The sequence below is a fragment of the Stegostoma tigrinum genome, chromosome 1 (genome assembly GCF_030684315.1).
Source record: "Stegostoma tigrinum isolate sSteTig4 chromosome 1, sSteTig4.hap1, whole genome shotgun sequence".
Classification (NCBI taxonomy): domain Eukaryota; kingdom Metazoa; phylum Chordata; class Chondrichthyes; order Orectolobiformes; family Stegostomatidae; genus Stegostoma; species Stegostoma tigrinum.
Genome location: NC_081354.1, coordinates 86,037,709 through 86,062,315, shown reverse-complemented (window position 1 = coordinate 86,062,315; position 24,607 = coordinate 86,037,709). Strand labels below are relative to the sequence as shown.

Sequence of the window (24,607 nt, the reverse complement as noted above, 5' to 3'; positions counted from 1 at the left end):
TACATGTTCATCCACTTGAAAAACCTGTGATGGAATTTGGTTTACTGGAGTGCTACTCAAATATATTGCTCATACAATTTATAACTGATATACAATTATATTGTGGACAACTAACCAAAATTAAAACTAAAATGGCATCTGAGGTGCTGTGAATATTAGCTTATTGATAATTTAGGGCACAAGGTCTTCAAATTGATGATAAATTTAAGGCATTTACAAGCAAATGCAGGTGATGCTATGTCACCACGATAGCAGTATTTTCACTTTGAATTTATATCCCACTAATTGTGCCTCTAAACCAGCAGGAAATAGTCTTGGATACAAGGTGTAGAGCCGGATGAACACAGCAGGCCAAGCAGCATCAGAGGAGCAGGAAGGCTGATGTTTTGAGCCTAGACCCTTCTTCAGACCCTTTTTCTGAAGAAGGGCCAAGGCCCGAAACGTCAGCTTTCCTGCTCCCCTAATGCTGCTGTGTTCATCCAGCTCTACACCTGGTTATCTTAGATTCTGCAGCTCCTACTATCTCAGGAAATAGTCTTGTTTTATTATCTTTACTAGATGATGAGAGGTCATTTCCTTCCTGCAAAATCCACCTAGGAAATTTGTTAATTATGAAATTAAATATTTATTTAGTGATTATTCTGCATCTATAGTCCAGTGCAAGGAAATGTTTCTCTCCAAAGAGAAACAAAGGAGTTGTGCTCCTGAAAAGATATCCATAATAGAAGGAAATTACAAAATTTAATATAAGTCAAGGTAATGATAGCTTTGAAGTTCTTTCATTCGGTGTTTTCAGCTGAGATCAAAAACTCCTTGAGCTTATATTTTTACTCCAAGCAGAATGTACTTCTTAATTGACCAAGTGTTTCAAAGAGAATACTACAGAAATAAATAAGTTCACAAGGATTTTCAGGAAAAAGCTTGATAAGTGTCATTAATTTTAAGAAATATTGTCAGAAAACTGCATTAAATAAAACATGGGATTAAATCCAATGCATGTGACACAATGATAATTTAATATCCAGTACCTTTTAAAATGGGAATTATTTCATTATAATTCTTTATTTTTTCTGAAAGCAAGAGATAGCTTTTCAAATGTAATTTTAAGCGCTCAGTGTAATTTGACATATTGCTTTTTCCTAAGATCACATGTAATTATAGACCTGCAGAAAAGTAAGTACAGCCACAGATCAAGCTTATAGAAGGTTTTGGATTGTTTTATCATGCAGAGCACTGCAAGATAGCTATGTATTGTAATTCAACCGAAAAAGAATCAGTAGAGTTCATTTTTACATGGCTGCCCAAAAGGTACAGGGTCTGTATCAAATTCTCATGTGCTTGTGCTGTGTTCTTTTCTATATCTACAATAGAAATTGGTCTCCAATTTTTTCTCCTGCTTCATGTGGAAGCCCATATTTTATGTGCAAATAGTAGTCCTTTGCAAGTTGTAGCCCCATGTTTTTATAATAGACCTGAAAAGCCTTTCTAGGTATCCATAACCAGGAGATTAGAGAGGACTACAGAAATAGATAAGCCAAACTTTTATGCATAAACCCTCCTATTAGGCCCACAAAAATCTTTGAGCCCACCAGTTATTTTTGTTTAACACATGATTTCCAGCTCAACTCCATTGGGAAAATCGCTCAGAATTCCCATGGCCAACCCACCCTTAATGTGGAATAGACTAACGTTGCACTTGTAGCTGACCAGCACAAAACAAATGAGAAGATCAAAATTACTCTGGATTCTTAATGAAGGCAGTGGTAAAATTTAAATGAAGAGATGGGCATTAGGAGTTCGTGATTCTGTAACCTCTCTCTGTGGAGGAGGTTTCAGCCCACCATTGCTTCATTCCAAGAGAGGCAGTGGGATGGAGAAATGCCCATCATCTTCCAAGGCGTCAACAGAGACAAGCAAGTAGTGAAGACATTAGGCTAGAAGACCCTTCTCCAATTACCGATCATTACCAAGTTGTAGTCATCAATATCAGGCCTTCAATTCCTCATAGCCCAGCCTTTCCATGCCCCAAGGGTCAAATGCATCCGCAATACCCAATTTTTTTCCAGAATTCACTACGTACTTACAGAACAAAGGGGCTATTAGAAAGTCTGACAAGTCTTTTACATGCTCATGAGATGAAAAATAATAAACAATTCTTAACATTAAGCAGAGAAGGCCTGAAAATCTATTGTTGTAGAAAACTGATTCAACTTCCAGCTTCAAAAAGGTGACAAATAATTATAGGCATTCATAGAATCAGTGACAGGAAGTTTTTATGCACTTCCCATTTTCTGATATTGTGTAAGTATATGCGCAGACATTGGAAAACTCTTCAAAGAAATAATAGCTAAAGGGTTAATTTAAAAGAGCCTCCATTCCCCTTTGTCAACATTGACTGCTGACTTGAATAGATTAGTAATTCCTGGAGCTCATCTGAGCAATTAAAATTTTTGTGGATACCAATAGCTTCTGAGCTCAGAAATCTACTTAGCTCAACAGGTACATAAGAGAATGCAATTCGATTGGCTGATATGCTTTGTATCAAGTTTTTTTTATTTCATTGTTTTCTTTAGGAGGATTAAGAAGCCTAAAGTGGAACATAGCAATTTGCCATCGATACTTTGAATAGCTGTGATTAATCGACATTTTATGAGGAAACAAGAAAGCCAATTTATTTCAAAAACAATCTTCATTAACTAGATCTTTTAGTTACTATTTTGTATCTTAAGTTTCTTCTGTGGTTCAGTGATACCTCTGAGAAGCTGAACATTCTAACAGAATGACCCCAGCTCCTGAAATGCCTCACCCACCGATGGAGGCAGCAAGGGTGAGAGTTTTATCTGTTGGCTTGCTGCTTAATTTCTAGCCTTGCACTGTCAAAACATGCTGAGAATAAGAATGGTGCTGTGACTAAAAGAATTAGTTTTCACCTGCCATTTTTAAAGAACTCCATTTTGGCTGCAATCCAAAAAAATCTAGATTTTTGTCTAGCCAGTGCAATCACATCACCCCCTTGCTTGATAGCAAAATCGACCCCCTTTTGATATATAGTTTGAACACCGGGAGGGACCAGTAATTTGGGGACATAGATTTGGAAGTACACACAAATTTCAGGGAAAAGGCCACTGTTAACCAATGGATCACATTTTAAATTATTCACATTTATCTCAGAATACAACAGGAAAATCTTCAAGGTCAGAGCACAAATTGGGCCTGTGATAGATGCTATCCGGGACTGAGGATAAGGCCCTTGGCGTAAATTAGAGTTGCCAAATATTTGCCAGTGCAGGGATGAAGAAGGTCAATGATTTTCTTTTGTTCTTTCTGCTCCCCCAAGTAATGTTACCAAACAGTTAAAAACATAAATGTTACCTTGATTTGTTCTGCTTACTTGGCTGCCATAAGGTTAAAGGAAATATTCACTGCATGTGCATTTAGAAATTATGAACGAGTAATGTGTTTTTGTTTGCTATTATATTAATCAATCATACCTTGAGCTTTTTCTTAAAATTCTTAGCTCAAGATAATAGCTTAGATAATACTGAACTTGTGAAATGCCAGTAAATCGTTAGATTGAGAATTTTGCATTTTATGTCTCTTTTTATTGAGGCTAATGAGAAATGCACAGCAAGAGCAAGGATTTCTTTTCCTAGAATAACTTTCTTCTTATTCTAACAGTAAACACTACATTGTCAAAACATTTGTTGATTTTACAATAATTATAATTTATTTAGAATCCTTCTATTCTCCATATTTAAATCATGGAACTTGATTAGTCCATACTGATGATATGCCTCCTTTTAATATTTAAACCAGTCTGCTGGAGAATGGATTCTAAATCTGAGAAATCCAGGTTGATTATGCCCAATTATAAGAAAACTACCCTTTAAGAAGCTAGCACAGAGGTGTTACTAATAATCTCATTTGAAGATATAAAATTTGTTTCAGAATCTCTTGACAGCACATGCTGTTTCTTTTTCTTGTGGTTTACATGGAATATAATGACTTAGTGGACCTCAGCACGTCATTTTTTTATTAAGTGCTGTTTAATGGCACTATCCACTTAAGATTTTTCCTTTAGTTGAGCAAAGCATTATACAGTTTCAGCTGTTGGCTGTAAATGATCAAACAGAGATATATTGTAAGGAGCTCCACAAGCAGCAGCTTCTTGAAATTGTCTTGCTAACGAATTAAACAAAATCCACCTTTCGTACCGGCAAACAGCTACAATGAAAACTTATCAAAGCTGATAATATTTGGAGATTAAAAAGATGCTTTCCTTTGCTTAAGGAAATTTATATCTCAAGGCAGGTTGCCGTGTGTCTCCCATAATGTAAGTTTTATGATTTCTTTGTTTTTTTTTCATTGTAATAGAATAATAATGTATCTTATATAATATCTCTCGCTAGTTTCAGTGAACAGATGTTTTCAATAGCAGGGACGTAACATTACTGTTATGATGTCGTGTAATGGGGTTACTGGTCGCAGAGCACTCTTGAAGAACTCAATGCTAATAAAATCAGTGGCTGGTGAAAGCAAAATATGCAAGGTTCAGATGTCATTTTAGAGCAATCGTTGCGGTCAATTAGTTTGAGTATAGGAATGGAAAGGTAGTCTCTAGTACATAGTTGCTCAGTGCAGATTTTAACTACTTTCACTAGCAGATTGGATTACCCAGCCCCTGTAATACCAATAGTGGCATGATTTGTTTTGATGGAAAATGTTGAGTGTGGAATGGGAGTCAGAGGGTCTACAGACTGTTGGTATTGTTGTGATCATTTGTGCATCTCTTAAGTTGCTTCATTTCCTGGGCCTGATTGATTTTTCTAAAGGTAAGGCAATTACTACTGCATTTGTTTCAAGCAGTATAAAGTGCAGTGTGCAATGTGGAATTCCAAATGTTTGATATTATGTTTATCCAACTCTCAGTATTTACACTGACTATAAGCTTTAATGCTTTGACAACTAGCTATGCTTTAAGATTTGAAAAGAACACATAATAAGTGTAATCAAATCAACAACTGTTTTCTATAAGTGTAATAATAGAATTAAAGGAGTTAAATTTGCTTGCTTCCTTTCTTGAGGACAGCTTTGACCTTTGCATTGATATTCTCTGAGACACTGAGACACAGTCAGTGGTGACAATATCGCACATTCCTGGGATTAACTCTACAGGAGAAATTGTTGGGAGAGAACATAAATGTCTTGCTCCTAATCTTTGTTTTTAGCTTAATAAATTCTGCTATTGTTTCTGTGTACATCTCATAGTAAATTAAGTTGCAAAGCATAAGAATATAGGTTTTAACAGTAGTTTTCAGATATTTTAACTTTTTTTATATTCTGCAATCAGATTTGCAGTATTATATCTGTCTGGATGTTGTTTTTCATTCATTTGTCCTTTATTTTTTAACTCTTATGTAGCTGACTCCAGAAATTGTCAAAACATGATCTTTAAATTCTTTAGAAAAGTAAAATGTAAAGAATTGATATTATAATAATAATTCTCAAGTTAACTGGTGTTTTAAACAATTTATAGCATTGCAGGAAAACTGTTTGGATTAAACAATCATTTTGTTATTAATTGTGCATTTTATCAAGAAATAACTTGACGTGTGCTTTTTAGTTTTAAATGATAAATATTTTAAATTAGTATGTGTGCTGGTCTTTACTAAAGTTATTGTTGATTAATAGTCTCTTGGTGAGTTGCTGCATGTGATAGACTGTGAAATCTTCGATTCGCAACAGGCAGAGATTGTAATTTGATGAGATATTTTGGTGCGAAGTGAAATACAATGAATTTAAAGGAAGTTTAATTTTATTTATTTTATTAGCAAACATATTCTCTTGTGTATTTCTCTTACATCACTTGCACAAGAAAAGATACGTGCGTTTTTAGCAGGCGTCATCATCAAAATGTTCTTAATGCAGGCAAGTGTTGAAGAATAGTTTTAGTTGGTGGAGTGTTGCAGACTGATGGTAATTTGTCAGCAGTTAAACAATTGCTTGTTACCCAACAATATTCTAGGTATCCTCCAAATTATGCATACAGAAGTTTACAAGATTATGAGAGACACAGATAAGGTGGACAGTCAGAGGCGTTTTCCCAGGATGGAAAGGTCACCTTCAAGAGGGCACAGGTTCAACATGAGAAGCGGAACATTTAGGGGAGAAATTTTTCACACAGAGAATAGTTGGCACCTGAAACACACTGCCCATGGGTGTGTTGGAAGCAGACATGTTAGCAACATTTAAGGCATATGTTGACAGATACATGAATGTGAGGCAAACAGAGGGATGGATACTATACATAGGCAATAAGTAGCATGTCTAAACACAGACTGGGAATCGGTGCAGGCTTGGTGGGCCGAAGGACCTGCTCCTGTGCTGTATGGTATTGTGCATTGTATTTATGACTGAGGAGAAAAAGCATTAAGGTATAATAAACTATAGCTAAGGTATGAAAATCTTTCTGACTGACAGACTAAAAAGAAACTTTTAAATTACTGTTGATAACTTTATTGTGCAAGCACCTAACATGCATACATCAAATTTCTCCCATCTCCATTGAAATAGGTTATCAATTCGTGTAAAACACTGGCAAGTGAAATGTTATATAAATATCTGTAACCATGTATAATGATTTCCAGAAACCTGCTGCACGTGTGCAACATACTTCAACTTAGTGAAATGGCAAATAAACATTAAGAATGCGAATATATTCATGTAATATTTTAAATACTGGGAGGTTTTATGGGTAAGCCAATGTTTGTGGAATTCTCCTTGCTCAGAATACATGAAAAAAAATCACTGAGACTACAAATAGCTAATTCTGTTCGTACTCAAGCTAAAACTGTGAGAACTAATTTCACCTTATATTCATTAAACCCCTCGCATGAGCTGCCCACGCAGTAAAAACAGGAGCATATTAACAACAAAAATGAATAGGAGCAGCATTTCTGAGCAGGCCACGCTGAAATATTTTAGAGGTATTATCCAAAACTTGAGCACAGAAAACACATCTCAGTAGGAAAGCTGAGTATCCAATGAGCACCAAGTTGGATGGGCATTGATGCTGTTAAAGCCATAAGTATATAGTTCAGGATTCAGGATGACACACTCTCTTAAGACTGGGAAACAACTACAGTCAAAAGGTTTAGGAAACAAAATTCACTTAAAGCAGTCTGAACAGTCTGATTAATGAAGTGGGATTCCACTTCGCATTGATGACCTCCCTTTATTGGAATAAAGACCGGTGTCAAAAGACTTGCATCTAGTTCTGGAGAATAGGGTTGGGAACGATAATCTATGATCCATATTATGGATCATAGAATCCCTACAGTGTGGAAACAGGCCCTTCGGCCCAACAAGTGCTCACCAACCCTCAGAGCACCCACCCAAACCCATCACCTTATAACTTACCTAATCTACACATGCCTGAACGCTACTGGCAATTGAGCATGGCTAATCCACTTACACTGCACATCTTTGGACTGTGGGAGGAAACTGAAGCACCCAGAGGAACATCCACGCAGAAACAGGGAGAACATGCAAACTCCACACAGACAGTTTCCCAAGGGTGGAATTGAACCCGGGTCCCTGCGCGCTGTGAGGCTGCTAACCACTGAGCCACCATGCTGCCCAGAAATGGAAAAGAATATTTTGTTAGATCTTGTAAGTGGAGGGGTGTACCATTTGCTTTCCTGCCTCAGCCCTGACAAGAAATGTTGGTCCCAACCCAACTGCTATTAATCATTGCTGTACCACCGCAATAACACTTTCTGGGCAGTCTCAAAGCAGTGTAAAACTTCCACCCCTAAATGAGCATAGGCCCAGCCCTTGAGAGTCTGACTGACTGGCAGAAAAAAAACACAGAAGGTGCTGGAGAAACACAATAGGTCAGCCAATGTCTGTGGGCTGAGAAACAGAGCTAACATTTCAAAGCCAATATGACTCCTCTTCAAAACACTTCACCTGAATATCTTAAGCATTTTGTTTGTTTTAGATTTCTTGCATCTACAGTATTTTGTGTTTATTAAAGTGATTGACTGGAAGATCCAGCAGCTCCAATGGTCCCGGAAATCAATATTGGACACTGCTATGGAGGAGACGATGGGAGAGAGCCTGGAAGATAGATTTTGGTGATCCCATGTGAAAGGTGACAAAGTAGATGGTAACATTTTGGCAAGGGCCAGGCAACCTCCGATACACATAGGGAATGCACCCAGAACCGCAAAGGATGTGCTCCCCCTGCATCCTTTTGAGTTTTGAAGCCAATTCAGTTCAGTAAATAGCCTTCCAGCTCCTATCCACTGGTCCAAACCAACAGTGTTATGGCATAAGCAGCATAAAGTTAACTTGTCTGTAATCAAACTTAATTGCCCTTTTCATTTTTTATTTTGTTTTTTAATTGCCCTTTTTGCTGACTTACAGTGGGTGGGCTTCTGATTTCTATGTCATCTGCTTACTGTTTTATGGGGATTGGATCAAGGGCAAGTGGGAGGGTGATGGTCTCGCCATCTGACATTTTTTGCACCACCAACCATTGACCCCTCACCCAGCTAAACCATATCTGTGGGAGGGCATAAGATCCAGCTTCACATCTGGACTACTGTGTACAGTTTTAGTCGCCTTAGTAAAGAAAGGATTTAACTGCATTCAAAGTAATTAACAGAAGGTTCATTCAACTGATTCCTGGGATGAACCAATCATCTAATAAGAAGTCTACCAATTGCTATCAATATCTGCTTAAATGTTTCTCACTCAGAGGATGATGAATGTCTGGATTATTCTTCCCTTGGAGCAAAGGAGGTAGGATCTTTAAAGCTGAATTAGATAGGCTTTTGACTAATAAGCCAAAGTTTATTGCAGGTAGATAGCATAGTAGAGCTGAGGTTACAATCAAATCAGAAATAATTTTATCAAGTGACAGATCATATTTGAGGGATGGAATGACCTACTCCTGCTTCAAATTTGTATGTTGACATTAACATCAAATGGAGTATGTGGGGATTTTGTTGAACATTTCAAAAATTGGTTAGATTCTTGATTCTGAAAAGAAAGACGAGGTAATGGCTCAGATTTGCTGTCAGGTTAGTATTGGAAAACCCAGGGCAGAATTTCCTGTGTCATCATTGGTAGGAGGGGGAACTTAACTGAGCAGGGGGCACAAATTCAGTTCCCTGACAGCAGGCTAAAGCTTTGTTATTAAGTTTGCAGAATTCTTCAGGGGGGATGGAATTCCTGACCTTCCTCGTAGTGAAGCATTTTTGCATTCATACATAAGTCATGAATACTCATTAACACTCCTACCCACTGGGGTTGCGAATGTACTAAGCTAGGAAGTAAGTAATTGAGAAAAATGACCCCATTCCCCAGCCTCTAAGTAGCATGCAGTGCAGTTACTGGGAAGCTCTACTTGTGTCAATAAGTGTGCTGACGCATTGATATCCACTCACAGGAGCAAGTGCCACACTCGGACCTTGGAGGACTTCACAGTGGAGGATATTACAAGGAACATTGTGGGTGAGGAGGGCAGGCGATAAGGTGACAGCTTAGTGTGGGGTAGGGTGCCTGTGGGATGATGGGTGTGGGCAGTGGGTTAGGGTAGCATGTGCTTGAGGTGGATAACATACATGGTGGGTGAGGCGGGTGAGGGTGGCAGATACATATGGTGTGCAGAATGATGAATGTGTGACTGGGGTATGGCAATGGGGTACAGATGGGTGAGGCAAGTACAGTGTCAGATAAGTGGATGAGTACTTTGGGTAGGCCAAGGTGTCAGGGTCAGCGTGTGTTGTCCAGTCCAGCTGGGTAAGGCAAGGGATTGTCTTGTCAGTTCAAAGTGGGATTTGTCAGGTCTTGGGGTTGGATTTTTTTTCCTTCTAATCTTTCCTGGATACTTGTTGAGTTAGTGGCTCAGAACCATCTGAAATCTCCATCACTCGCTCAGAATTGGGAACATTTTCTGAGGCTTCCAGATACTAAGTAATTGCCCTAAGTGAATTCCAATTTCTAGGGCAATTCCTGTAGAACCAGATATGTTGGGATTTCTGTGAGGTCCTGATGTGCATCTCCAGTCTTCCCTGTCGCACTGACAACCTCACCATTGGAACTTGTTTCATTTAAAAGGAGGGATGCAAGATGTGCAAATGCATGGGCTTAAATCACCGAAAAAATGGATGAACAGAACAGTTGATTCATTCTTGCTCTCATACTACATATCAACATTTAGTCTGCAACATTTTCAGCCGATATCCATGCCCACACAGAACATCTGTCGGTGGGTTCTATAAGTCTCCCGCCATGATTTCATCTGGAAACTGACAGAACCATTGGGAAAATAGTGTAAATGGCCACCTGCAGTCAGTAAAAGATCCATTGAATTGCAGCACTTGTGAATCAGAAAATATCCGACTGCTTGACAGTTAAAATATATGATGAGACAAAAGCGTCCAAGATATGCAAGGACTTTTAATACTGTACCTACATGTCAATGTTAGTTAGAGGGGAGGGTGATTATAAAGCGACATGCAAATATAATTCAGTTACTATTTTGTTTGAGTTGTCTGAGTGGCAAGAAACAGAAAATAGTGTTGAAGAGTTGTTTTTGCAGACTGGAGTATAGTTCCCCTGGGACTGGTTATGGAAATTCCCGCTTTTAAGTTCAGAGTTGAAGGATTGAAGCACAAAATGTGGATGTATTAGGAGCATTGTTTTCTACATCAAAAAGATATAGATAAACTGTTGGAATAGGTTATAAAAAGGCAGCAGATGAAATCAGATAATGATAAGTAAAATAGGAACCTGGGGGTATACGCTTTTGTAAGATCAATTACATCAATGAACTAATTAACTAATTGAAAGCCCATTTAAACGGACAAATTAACAAAACAAAAACAAAGTTTCAAACAAAACCTCACTAATTAAATTAGCAGAGACAACAAGAACTGCTGATGCTGGAGTCAGAGATAACACAGTGTGGAGCTGGACAGAAACAGTAGGCCAGGCAGCACCAGAGGAACAGAAAAGTTGACATTTCAGGTTGGGATCCTTCTTCAGAAAAATATTAAATTAGCACGTCATTTTGGAGATTGATGATTCACTCTAGCTTCAGCTGAGCCAACTGACCATTAAATGTTTTGAGTGTATTGGCCCACACTGCGTGCTTCCTTCCCAGCAACACCTAAGCATGGGCAAAGCTATGGAGAGGAACAAGTACTCAGGTTAAATGACTTCATAATTGCCCCTGCCCCCAACTGTTGATGACCACCTTGGCCAGGCCCAGACGCAGGCTAAGGAGGAGGCCCCTGCCTCACCAACTCCCTCCACACTGTGTGGTCAGACGTCGGATGCATCGAGATGAAGTTCAGACTTGAGGAGCAGTCCCTGCAAATAATGACAGTGGCTGTAGCCTCCCCCAGTCTATATACTTGGAACACAGACTCCTCAAGGCAACAGAAAAGACAAGCAATGGAATGCTGCATGCAGTGCCTTCCTTGTCAAATTCCTGATGGTAAGGGGCAGTACTCCCAAGCAGAGGTCCTCCCACCAGGGGCCCCTACCTCCTTTTGAAAGGCAGGATGGAGTGCCACAACATATCCAGATGATTGAAAAGTAAAGAAAAATGTATGTGGGCCGTTAAGGAAACCCTCCACCCCACCCCTGAATCAGAGTGGAACAGTACAGGCACAATTCCCACAAGATGGTTAAAATTGTGAAGCTGAGATTCCCATGGGAGGCTTTGGGACCAAGTTCAATGTGAAATTGCGTCTGAGCAGAGACCTGGGCATTATACTCACGAATCATTAATCTGCAAGGCTAACTTGAGAAAGTGGGGCCAATAAATAAAACAGCAAAGTGTTCAAAGGAAAGGAATGTATGATAAAGCAGTGTACAAACTGAAACACAATGTAGAATGTAAGAGTCTCCGTGGGCCTCTGCCATCAGGATTTTAAATGGAGGATTTTGCACATGGCAGCTGCATGTAATAAAGTTTAGAATAGTTCATAAATGGGCGGGCGTCTTGTCTTTTCCGGGTCTTGAGGAGGAAATGTACCATCAAGATTTGCAGGCTGTCTAAAGGTGGGGCCCCTCGGTCATAATTTAAGACGTGTTCTTCAAGTTCTGCTTGTGTTTCTCATACTGATTTGGTTCAGCTGGAGTATTCTGATCAGTTTCTAGGCATCACATTTTAAGAAGGCTGTGAGGGTATGAGCGGTGGTGCAGGATGGGTTATGAAAACTGTTCCAGAGATAAGGAACCGCGGTTGCATGGATTGATCAGACAGTCTGCAGCTTTTTGCTTTGGAGAAGACAAAATTAGGAGGAGATTTGACAGCAGTTATTAAAATCCTGAGAAGCCTGCCCAGAGTAAACCAGATGAAAGGTTTCTGCTGGCATGAGGATCAAGAATCGGAGGACACCAGCTTAATGAGATTGGTAAAAGAAACAATTGATGGAGATAGGTTTCCTAGTGAAGCGAGTGGTTCGGGTCTTGAACGTTTTCCAGAGGGATGTGATAAAAGATGATTCACTTAAAGCCTTCAGAAAAGAACCATTTTTAGGGTGTAGGGAGTAAACACGGTGAGGGAAGGCAATGCCCTGGTGGTATTATCACTGGACTGTTAATCCAGAGACCAAGATAACGTTCTGGGTTCAAATCCCACTACGGCATATGGTGGAATTTGAATTCAACAAAAAAATCTAGAATTAAGAATCTAGTGAATACCATGAATCCATTGCCAATTGCCAGAAAAGCCCACGTGGTTCACTAATGTCCTTTAGTGAAGGAAACTGCCATCCTTACCTCGTCTGGCCTATGCGTGACTCCAGATGAACAGCAATGTGGTTGACTCTCAACTGCCCTCTGGGCAAATTAGGATGGGCAATAAATGCTGTCTAAAAGTGATGCACTCATCCCGTGAATGCACTAAGAAAAAGAATGGTACTACTTGCTGCCTGCCATCATAGATATGGCAGGTGGAATGGCTGTAATAACTGATGGCCTGGTAATTATTCTATGATTCTAAAGTTAGTTATACATTCTGTGTCCAGTTTTATGCAGTATTTTAATTTTATATTTTTGTTTATAGTTAATTCAGAAAATCTATGACAGTCTAGAAAGCTGAACTATTTGGAGCATAAGGACATACTCTAGCACAGGCTGAAGATCTGTGATATCATTGCAGGAAGGTAACATTACTATATGTCCAGTGTCTATAGGAAATTGCTGAATGTGGACATTCAAATTTTTGATGGGAAAAGGTGATAACGCTTCACATCAATTGTAATCTTTGGCAGACAGAAATATATTGCACGTCGGTTTCCCACATAGCCGTATCAGGGGTTCAAATCCAAGTATAATCATAGAATCCTAGAAATATACAGTACAGAAGGAGGCCGTTTGACCCATTGTGTCTGTACTAGACCCCACAAGAACTACCCAGTTAGTTCCAAGCTCCAGGCAATCTCCACAGCCCTCTATCTTCATCCCTTTCAAATATATTTTCAGCTCTCTTTTAAAATCTCTTGTGGAATTTGTTTCCACCAATCCCCCAGGCAGCACATTCCAACAACAAAGTTCCACCTCATCTTACTGTAGGGTGTCTTGCTGACAGTCTTGAAGTTGTAACCCCCTAGTTACTGACATACCAACTGGTGGAAATAGAATATTCTTCTTGTCAGAATTGTTCATAATTTTGAACACCTCAATGAGGTCACACTTAAGCATCTCTGCTCCAAGGAGAACAAGCCTAATCTCTCTAATGTTTACATGTATCTTAAATTCTGAATTTCTTGAGTTTTCTATCCAAAGGTAGAAACAATCCATAGCACCACAACCTCTACATGGGTACAACGAGGAGCTAGGTCCCACATTTGCTCCATCCAGAATAAGGATCCAATTTAAGGGGCCAATTCGATTCAAGTCAGCCATTGGGCCAACTGAATCAACAATGCCCAAGGCATCAGAGTTGTTCTGGCAACACCCATCTTTATGGATGTTTTGTAGCCTGAAGCTATGGATAGTGATATTTGAGGTTCCAATTTCTTTCCATAACATGATTGACCAGGGCCATCTCCCATTCTTACAGCCCACAATTGTTGAATGTAAGAATGGTTTACATATTGGTACTCAAACTTATTGGCAGCATTATAAATGCACCTTCATTGGTCATTAAATCCCAGAGTGGAACTTGAATCCAGGGCCTCAATACAAATAATAAACATAGAAACATGGAAAATAGGTCTGAAGTGGGCCATTCAGCCCCATTCAAGCCTGCACCACCATTCAATACAATCACAGCTGATCATTTAATCTCAGTATCCATTCCAGACCCCTTGAGCCATACTTAGCTCCTTCTTGAATATATCTAATGAACTGGCCCCAACAGCTTCCTGTGGGAGAGAATTCCATGGGTTCATAACTCTGAGTGAAGAAATTCTTCTTCATCTCAGTCCTGAATATCTTACCCCTTATTCTTAGACTGTGAGCCCTTGTTCTGGATTTTCCTAACATTGGGAACATTCTTCCTGCATCTAACCTGTCCCCTCCCATCAAGATTTTATATGTTTCCATGACATCCCACTTCATTCTTCTAAATTCCAGTGAATACAAACCCAGTTGATCCAATCTTTCCTCGGGTGTCAATCCTGCCATCCCTGGAATCAGCCTGGTGAACATTAGCAAGATTGTCCTTCTTCAGACTGGGAGACCAAAACTGCACACAATACTCAAAGGAGCAATGTCATCAAGGCCCTGTATAACTGCAGCACAATATCGTTATTTCGATAATCAAATCCTCTTGTTATGAAGGAGAGCATGCCATTAGCTTTCCTCACCACCTGCATGCCATTCTTCAGCGACTGTTCCACCATGACACCCTGGCCTCGTTGTATCTCACCTTTTCTTAAACTGCCTCCATTTAGATAATAATCTGCCTTCCTGTTTTTGCCACCAAAGTGGATAACCTCACATTTATCCACGTTATATTGCATTTGCCAAGTCTTTGTCCAATCAGCCAGTTTGTCCAAGTCACCCTGCAGCCTCTTAGCATCCTCCTCACAGCACACACTGCCACCCAGCTTAGTGTCATCTGCGAATTTGGAGATTTGTATTCAATTCCTTCATCCAGATTGAGAAGTATATTGTGAACAGCTGAGGTTCCAATACTAACCACTACAGCACCTCACTCGTCACTGTCTGCTGCTCTGAAAAGGACCCATTTATTTCGACTCTCTGCCCCCTATCTGCCAACCAGATCTCTATCCATGTCAAATGTTATCTCCGATACCATGAGCTTTAATTTTCCTCACTGCTCTCTTGTGTGGAATGCTGTCGAAAGTCTTTTGAAAGTCCAGATACACAATATTTATTGATTCACCATTGTCTAGCCTACTGGTCACATCCTCAAAAAAATCATCCATGCTGACTAGGACTGATTTTGTCACTGCTTTCCAAGTGTTCAGTTATTACATCGTTAGTGATTGACTCTAGCATTTCCCCGCCACTGATATCAGGCTAACTGGCCAATAATTGCCCATTTTCTCTCTCCCCCTTTTTTTAAAGAGTATAAATACCTTAGCTACCCTCCAGTCCATTGGAACTCTTCCAGATTCTACAGAATGTTTGAAAATGATCACCAAGGCATCCGTTATTTCTAGGGCCACTTCCTTAAGTGTTCTGGGATGCACAGCACCAAGACCTGGGGACTTATTGGGTTTTAATTCCATAAATTTCCCCAATATCATTTCCTGACTAATAAGGACTAAATAAAAACTGAAAGAACTGTGGATGCTGTAAATCAGGAACAAAAACAAAGTTGCTGGAAAAGCTTAGTAGGTCTGGCAGCATCTGTGAAGGAAAAAGGAGTTAACATTTTGGGTTTGGTGACCTTTCTTCAGACCCTTTGAGGAAATTCTAAGGAATGGTCATCGGACCCAAAACGTAAACTCTTTTTTTTCCTTTACAGATGCTGCCAGACCTACTGAGCTTTTCCAGAAATTTTGTTTTTGCTCCTGACAAATAAGGATTTCCTTCAGCTCCTCCTTCATGCTTGATGGTCTATCCCTTAGCATTTCCTGAGGATTACTTGTGCCCTCCTAAATGAAGCAGATTCAAAGCATTTATTCAACTGGTCTGCCACCTCTTTGTTGTCCATTATGAATTTACTTGATTTTAACTGCAAGGGCCTACATTTGTCGTCTTAAATTTCTTTCTCCTGGAAAGCCTATGAGTCATGTATCATTGTTCTGACATTTCTTCACATGTGACCCTGGGCAGAAATGAGATGCCAAAATTTATTGAACTCAGCCCAATGTGACATCAGTACACACATGCACATTCACATGTACATGTGGAACAGTCCCTTTTCCGCACCTACACAGGCCCTAAACCCCACCTCTTCCTCCGTTACATTGATGACTGTATCGGCGCCGCCTCTTGCTCCCCAGAGGAGCTTGAACAGTTCATCCACTTCACCAACACCTTCCACCCCAACTTTCAGTTCACCTGGGCCATCTCCAGCACATTGCTCACCTTCCTGGATCTCTCAGTCTCCATCTCAGGCAACCAGCTTGTAACTGATGTCCATTTCAAGCCCACCGACTCCCACAGCTACCTAGAATACACCTCCTCCCACACACCCTCCTGCAAAAATTCCACCCCCTATTCCCAATTCCTCCGCCTCCGCCGCATCTGCTCCCACGATGAGGCATTCCACTCCCGCACATCCCAGATGTCCAAGTTCTTCAAGGATCGCAACTTTCCCCCCACAGTGATCGAGAACGCCCTCGACCGCGTCTCCCGCATTTCCCGCAGCACATCCATCACACCCCGCCCCCGCCACAACCGCCCAAAGAGGATCCCCCTCGTTCTCACACGCCACCCCACCAACCTCCGGATACAACGCATCATCCTCCGACACTTCCGCCATCTACAATCCGACCCCACCACCCAAGACATTTTTCCATCCCCACCCCTGTCGGCTTTCCGGAGAGACCACTCTCTCCGTGACTCCCTTGTTCGCTCCACACTGCCCTCCAACCACACCACACCCGGCACCTTCCCCTGCAACCGCAGGAAATGCTACACTTGCCCCCACACCTCCTCCCTCACCCCTATCCCAGGCCCCAAGATGACATTCCACATTAAGCAGAGGTTCACCTGCACATCTGCCAATGTGGTATACTGCATCCACTGTACCCGGTGTGGCTTCCTCTCCATTGGGGAAACCAAGCGGAGGCTTGGGGACTGCTTTGCAGAACACCTCCGCTCGGTTCGCAACAAACAACTGCACCTCCCAGTCGCAAACCATTTCCACTCCCCCTCCCATTCTTTAGGTGACATGTCCATCATGGGCCTCCTGCAGTGCCACAATGATGCCACCCGAAGGTTGCAGGAACAGCAACTCATATTCCGCTTGGGAACCCTGCAGCCTAATGGTATCAATGTGGACTTCACCAGCTTCAAAATCTCCCCTTCCCCCACCACATCCCTAAACCAGCCCAGTTCATCCCCTCCCCCCACTGCACCACACAACCAGCCCAGCTCTTCCCCTCCACCCACTGCATCCCAAAACCAGTCCAACCTGTCTCTGCCTCCCTAACCTGTTCTTCCTCTCACCCATCCCTTCCTCCCACCTCAAGCCGCACCTCCATCTCCTACCTACTAACCTCATCCCACCTCCTTGACCTGTCCGTCTTCCCTGGACTGACCTATCCCCTCCCTACCTCCCCACCTATACTCTCTCCACTTCTTTTCTCTCCATCTTCGGTCCGCCTCCCCCTCTCTCCCTATTTATTCCAGAACCCTCACCCCATCCCCCTCTCTGATGAAGGGTCTAGGCCCGAAACGTCAGCTTTTGTGCTCCTGAGATGCTGCTGGGCCTGCTGTGTTCATCCAGCCTCATATTTTGTTGTCTTGGATTCTCCAGCATCTGCAGTTCCCGTTATCATTCACACATGCACATGCATACACTTTCTTACCTATTTAGCAATGAGAATTACTGAATGGGAATCAAAGTAGAAGTCCAAATTGTCATTTTTCTCTCTGCTGAAGGACAATGAAACTAATTGTTACAGCTACCTAACCCCACAGTTAACCTAACGTATCCAACCTATCAGCAGATAACTCATCAGAACCGGTGTTCAACCTTTAATGTTTCTGGTATGCAAAGCAAACATGGATCGTGTAATCATATACAGTGTTCTTTTATACCTATGGTTGTTGTGCAAGCTACGTGAAGCTTATAACTCCATGTTTTTAATATTTTAATCTTACATCTGCAGATATATTCATGAAAAAATCCAGTGTTCCAACTTAAATACCTTTTACATCTCATTTACAGACTTACATGTGTATGCTGATCAAATACACAGTCCTCTCTAACCTTTATTTATGGGGCTTCTATTTGCAATGGTAATTTTTTATTGTGTGCAAGAGGGGATTAATTAGTAACATTGTAGTGTGAGATCCTTTGGGGAAGAATGACCATAATATGGTAGAATTCTTCATCAAGTTGGAGAGTGTCACACATTAAATCTGAAACTACAGTCCTGAAGTCAAAGAAAGCTAACTTTGATGGTTTGAGGCATCCATTGACTAAGATAAGTTAACCAAGAATCCTGAAGGGGTTGACAGTGAATAGACATTGGCAGACATTTGAAGAACACATGGATGAACTTCAACAATTGCACATCCCTGTCAGGTGTAAGAGTAAAACAGGGAAGTTGGCTCAACTATGGCTAACAAGGGAAATAAGGGATAGTGTTAAAGCTAAATAGGAGGTATGTAAATTGGCTGGAAAAAAGCAGCAAACCCAAGGACTAGGAAAAATGTAGTATTTAACAGAGAAGGTCAAAGGGTTTAATTCTGACAGGCAAAATAAAATATGAAAAGAAGCTTGTTGAAAACATAAAGACTGACTGCAAAAGCTTCTATAGAAGATAAAAAGACACCTTCCCTGTTTTAAGATAACAAGGTGAGAAGCTGGATGAACATAGCAGGCCAAGCAGCAACATTCGAGCAGGAAGGCTGATATTTCAGGTCTAGACCCTTCTTCAGAAATGGGGGAGGGGAAGTGGTTTCTGAAATAAATGGGGAGAGAGGGGGAGGTGAATAGAAGATGGATAGAGGAGAAGATAGGTGGAGAGGAGACGGACAGATCAAAGACGCAGGGATGGAGCCAGTAATGTCCTTGGCTTGATAATCCAGAGACCCAGGTTGAATCCAAGCACAGCAGATGGTGGAATGTGAATTCAACAGAAATGTGGAATTAAGAGTTTAATGATGACTATCAAACCATTATCAGTTGTCAGAAAAAAAAACATCAGTTTCTCTAATATCCTTTAGGGAAAGAAACTGTTATCCTTACCTGGTCTGGTTTACATGTGAATCCAGACTCACAGCAAAGTGGTTGACTCCAAACTGCATTTGGGGCAATTAGGGATGGGCAATAAATGCTGGCTCAGCCAGCAACACCCTCATCCACGAATGAATAAACAAAATTCACATGAACTCATGAAATAAAGAATAACTGACAAATTCAGATCATTACAATAATCTGAAATAGATTTAAATGATAATTCCATTAGAATAAAATTAGTTATTTCAATTCTTAAATTCAGATTATATATTTTCTCTGCTTTCCTTTAAAGGGATTTTCAAATTTTAGTCAAGGTCCTGTAGCCTCATCACTAATCCCATCTCTTGTACGACAACTTGACCAAACTCAACTAATTGTTCATAGCCTCAGGATTCAAGTTTATTTCCAGCTGATCTCCAACCCTTTAAGCCTTCGTGACAAGTACTGATAATTTCCACCTCAATAACATTGAGCAACTCTGATCATACCCCTTGGCTCCACCCACCTGCAACTCAAATCCTTATCTCTGTTTTTGTTGCCTCCAGACATGCCTATTTAATGTTCTCCTGACCAATATCCCATTCACTCCAATCTGCAAATATCAGTTCAACCAATGGTCGACTAAGTGTATCTACTCCTGCACCATATCCTGCTTGTTTATGAGACCTAGCCTAGCTGACCTGTGTTTGCCCAGGTACCCCAAGGCTTCATATTTATAATCCTGAGCCATGTGCTTAACATCACTCTAGGGCTTTTCCTTTTCTATCTTTGTAACTACATGCAATTCTTCCTCCATTCATCTGATTCTTCTTTTTATGAACTACCCTGTTCATTCCTTCACTGGAAGATATCCATTGATCTAGCTAATTACTAGATTATGGAATTCTCCTACCCCAGTTACCACTCCAACCTCCTCAGGTCTCTCTCTACGCCCTTAACACCTACTTGGAACCTAACTCATTTCATAAAGGTTTTGCCCAACGCCAATCTCTCTACTTTTGTATCGGAGATAATAGGAACTGCAGACGCTGGAGAATCTGAGATAACAAGGTATGGAGCTGGATGAATACTGCAGGCCAAGCAGCATCAGAGGAGCAGGAAAGCTGCTGTTTCTGGCCTAGACCCTTTGGTCTAGGCCTGAAACGTCAGCTTTCATGCTCCTAAGATGGTGCTTGGCCTGCTGTGTTCATTCAGCTCCACACCTTGCTATCTCAATCTCTCTACTTTTGACTTGTTGGCTATTATTTCTAGATAAGGATAATAGCTAACTCGACAACAAATTTCAATGAAAAGGAGAATGTTACTCAGACAAGCAGATTCTTAGATGAGACCTCAACATAAGATAAATTGATGTTAGTAAAACAAATCAAAGTCAAGTATTTTAATTATTTTAATTTCAGAAAAATGTGAAATCTGTATTTAAAGTTATGACAGAATGATATTTTAAGTGCTGTTCTCATCCTTATCCACAAATAATGTTCTAGCAATAGCCGTTCCTCTGACATTTTCTCTTCCGCGGTACTCTTTATATTGTTTCAAATTCAATCTTTTTTTTAAGTGTTCCATTCTCATTTCTCTTCCAGATAATCAGAGGGAAAATGACAGTTTTTCGTCAAAATAAAGTACATATTTGTCACACCAACATAATTTTGCGTAGAAGAGTGATAGTTTATCTTCTGAGCTGTTCATTCTGCAGGACAATTTTTCATTTCCCCTTAATCCTGTGCAGAGTAATGAATTGTTCGATTATTATCATGGCAGCCCACAAGCTCTGAATGATAATAGCCTAATGTGAAAAGAGTCAAAGTAATTTGCAGATGTAATATTTATTCCTGTGAATTTTCATATTTTATTGCTGCTTCAAGGTTTAGGATTTATTAATTAAGACAACAAAACTGTTTCTTCCACCTAATGCATACATTGTTATTCACATTACGGGAACAACAAAGACAACCTATATTTTTAGAATGGCTTGAACAGAAAGAAATACCAAGTTGCTTCCCAGCAGTACTATCTAACAAAATTTTATGCCTAGTCTCAAAAGGTATAAAGTCAGGTGACCTAAGGCTTCATCAAAAAAAGGATTAATAGAGCAACTTAAAGAAGAAAAGGGAGGAAATAATGTGAATATCTTTCAGAAGAGAATGACGCAATACTAGATACACCTAGACACCGAATATCTCCAGAAGGCTCAAGTTTCCATTAGCCGACTGTAAGAATCACATGGCAAGATTTCAAGTTTTAAGACTTTTGCTGTAATTGACAAACAAGAACCTCTGTTGTCTGAATACTATTCAGCAGTCAATTTATACTCTAAGCCGTATAAATGATCCTCCATTTTACCTTTAAAATGACAAAAAGTCCCTCTTCACAGTTGTACTTTACTCTGTCTCTTTATTAACATTTTATCCTCAAGAAACCAATCCAAAGCTATTCGGAGATTTAGACAGCCTGCTTCTTTTTTTTTGAATTTCTAATCCACTGATTTTTCTATCGAGGAGCAAATTGAAGATTCTTCTCTGTAGGCAAACAAGCTAAATCTTCCAAACTCATTTCAGTCCTCAAACTCAATCTTTTCAATCCCAGGGCAAACTTTTAATGATAACCATTGACCGGAATTTTCTCTGTTTAAGGTACAGGACTCATTGCCTTTGTTTCTTTGCTCTCTCCCTCTCCCTCTCCCCCTGTCTCTCTTCCTCTCTCTCTCTATCTCCAAAATTCTTGCAAACCTATCCATGTTAGCTTAAGAAAACCTGTAATCTGGTATTGTATTAGATTCTTATGAACTGTTCACCTTTCATAGCCCAACTTCATGGTAATCCAGATGAAATGCTGATTTTATACCTACTATAGTTCCAATTATATTCTAATATGTGTTTAATCAGACAGTTTAATGTATAGTCATTTCTAAAAAATGACATTCCTAAGAGCTTCCTGTGACTTACAACCACTGAGATTTGCAGTCTATGCAACATCAGCACATCTTCCCTGATCATTGTCCAAACATGCACATACTTTGCACCTTCTTGCCACCAAATCCACCAAATAACCTGGTTTTGTTCTCAGGCAAATTCAGAGTAGATCACATGACTCCATCCATTCCTCAATTTTGATCTTTCAGGAAAGAGATCTCCAACCACAACAATCTTAAAAACATCACATTGGCAAAAATAACTTAGTACTTGATAAAGAAAGAGTTGAGACAAACTGAAAAAGAAAGAAAATTACAAAGTGTAAAGCTGGATGAACACAGCAGACTAAGCAGCATCTCAGGAGCACAAAAGCTGATGTTTTGGGCCTAGACCCTTCATCAGAGAGCTCTCTGATGAAGGTTCTAAGCCCAAAACGTCAGCTTTTGTGCTCCTGAGATGCTGCTTGGCCTGCTGTGTTCATCCAGCTTCACACTTTGTTATCGCACTTTATTATCTTGGATTCTCCAGCATCTGCAGTTCCCATTATCTCTGAAAAAGAAAGAAGATGGATTTTGAAGGATGGTTAAAGATTCAGTTAATGCTATGGGTTTTGAATTTCTGAAGTACTGTAAGATGGGTGTTTCCACTTTATTATCTGCTTTGCTGTTCGTTTCTACTGACTTCAATGCAAAATCATAAAATAGTTGGTAATTCAGTAATAAGATAATAAAATGTGAGGCTGGATGAACACAGCAGGCCCAGCAGCATCTCAGGAGCAAAAAAGCTTTTGCGCTCCTGAGATGCTGCTGGGCCTGCTGTGTTCATCCAGCCTCACATCTTATTATCTTGGATTCTCCAGCATCTGCAGTTCCCATTATCACTGGTAATTCAGTAAGTTATATTTTGTCCAAAGACAAAGTCTATTCATTTTAAATTTCAGGAGGCTTTTTATAGAGTGATAGAAAGGAATTAGATGAACTGACTTGCAAAGAATGTTGCGAAGAGCAGGGCCAAATAGCTGTTGGTGAAGAAGAGAAAATGTAAGGTAGTAATCTTGAGTTAAGGAAACAGAATACATGGACTGGAACAGAGGATGCACAAGTATTGTGTTCTGGAATGGTGCAGAGGTTTCCTGGTAATAAATAGCTATGGTATTTAACCACCTGAAAAAGAGGCAAACAGTATATTGTGCAATATAAACAGGTCAGTTCAGAATGAAAGGCATCTTGGCAAAACCTTTGTAAAACAGTTATATATCAATAAAAGAAGGTTTGTTTCAAATTACATTAAAAAGGCCATTTTTTTCCCCAACATGGTCTTGAATCATCCCCAGAATAGTGGAGTAAAACTATTCCTCAGAACAATCAGTCTCATAGTTCACTCTGACCTTTTCATTCTGTATTTCAGAGACTTGATCCTTACTTAATCTTTAAAGCTCCTTCTATATTCTTTGAAGTTAAAACAGAAAATCTTGGAAGGGGAAGGAAATAATTAATATTTCAACTCAATAACTGTGCTTGTTTTTTTTTGTTCTTCTCATTTGCTTCCTCACTTGTGTGGTCTGGCCATCATAATTACTTTTTACGTCCACATTTTGGCCAATCTCATTTTCTGACCTGGAGATTTCCCCTTTTGGGTTGTTCTCTACTCTGAATCATTTATGTGCTAGTGCTTGAATTTTTAATACGCAATTTAAAGTGATGAGTTCTGTTCTTATTTCCCTTAGCTCTTCTGCCTGAATTATATATAATTATATACTTTGCCACTACAATTTTGCTGACCAGCCCGGAGTTTTATTTCAACAATTACTTTGACTAGAGGTACTTCTTAGTGTATGACTTCATCAGGCTGAAAATCATATGTTACAACAGACTGGAAATCTCCTCCAGGGAAGGAGAAAGAGAGAGCAACATGAACTTAGAGAAGAAGAGTGAGACCAACTAGGGGAGAACAAGGAGAAATGAAATGGGGAATAGAGGGAGAGTTACAAGCTGGTCGAAGCACCGAGCAAAATGAATGAGGGAATGAGAATGAAAGGAAGAAACTTTAAGAGGGAGAAAGAGAAACACAAACAAAGGGAGGATAAACAGAGAATGATGAAATGTGGAAGCAAGATTTCATGTTGGATTATACCAGGAATTTTTTGTAGACAAGCTAAATAGATGTTTAAACCTGTGCTTTGTATGATAGACTGTAGGGCTCAAGAATCTGTAACTTAATTACGCTTCCTTTTCATTATATCAGTTATTTATACAATGCATCATATAAAATGGCATGAAAACATTAGTTAGAAATTATTTATACAGATAATGCTTTTGTTAAATCAAAGGTATAG

General features: G+C 39.9%; 1 protein-coding gene across 9 annotated transcripts in view; it reads left to right on the top strand.

Moving 5' to 3' along the window:
- The window catches only part of kcnip4a (potassium voltage-gated channel interacting protein 4a), a 1,101,054-nt gene that overhangs the window by 948,097 nt on the left and 128,350 nt on the right, over nucleotides 1-24,607 (top strand). Inside the window, exon 1 of one of the 9 annotated variants that reach the window (XM_059646939.1) lies at nucleotides 4,176-4,333. The exons of 7 other annotated variants lie outside the window; for them this stretch is intronic. Coding sequence is in view for 1 of the 2 variants with exons in the window: in XM_048537231.2 (XP_048393188.1) it covers nucleotides 4,721-4,832 (112 nt within the window). In the remaining variant the exon portion in view is untranslated. Of the gene's footprint in view, nucleotides 1-4,175; nucleotides 4,334-4,573; nucleotides 4,833-24,607 lie in introns of those variants that run through there. One more of the 9 variants, XM_048537231.2, reaches the window with a different exon arrangement.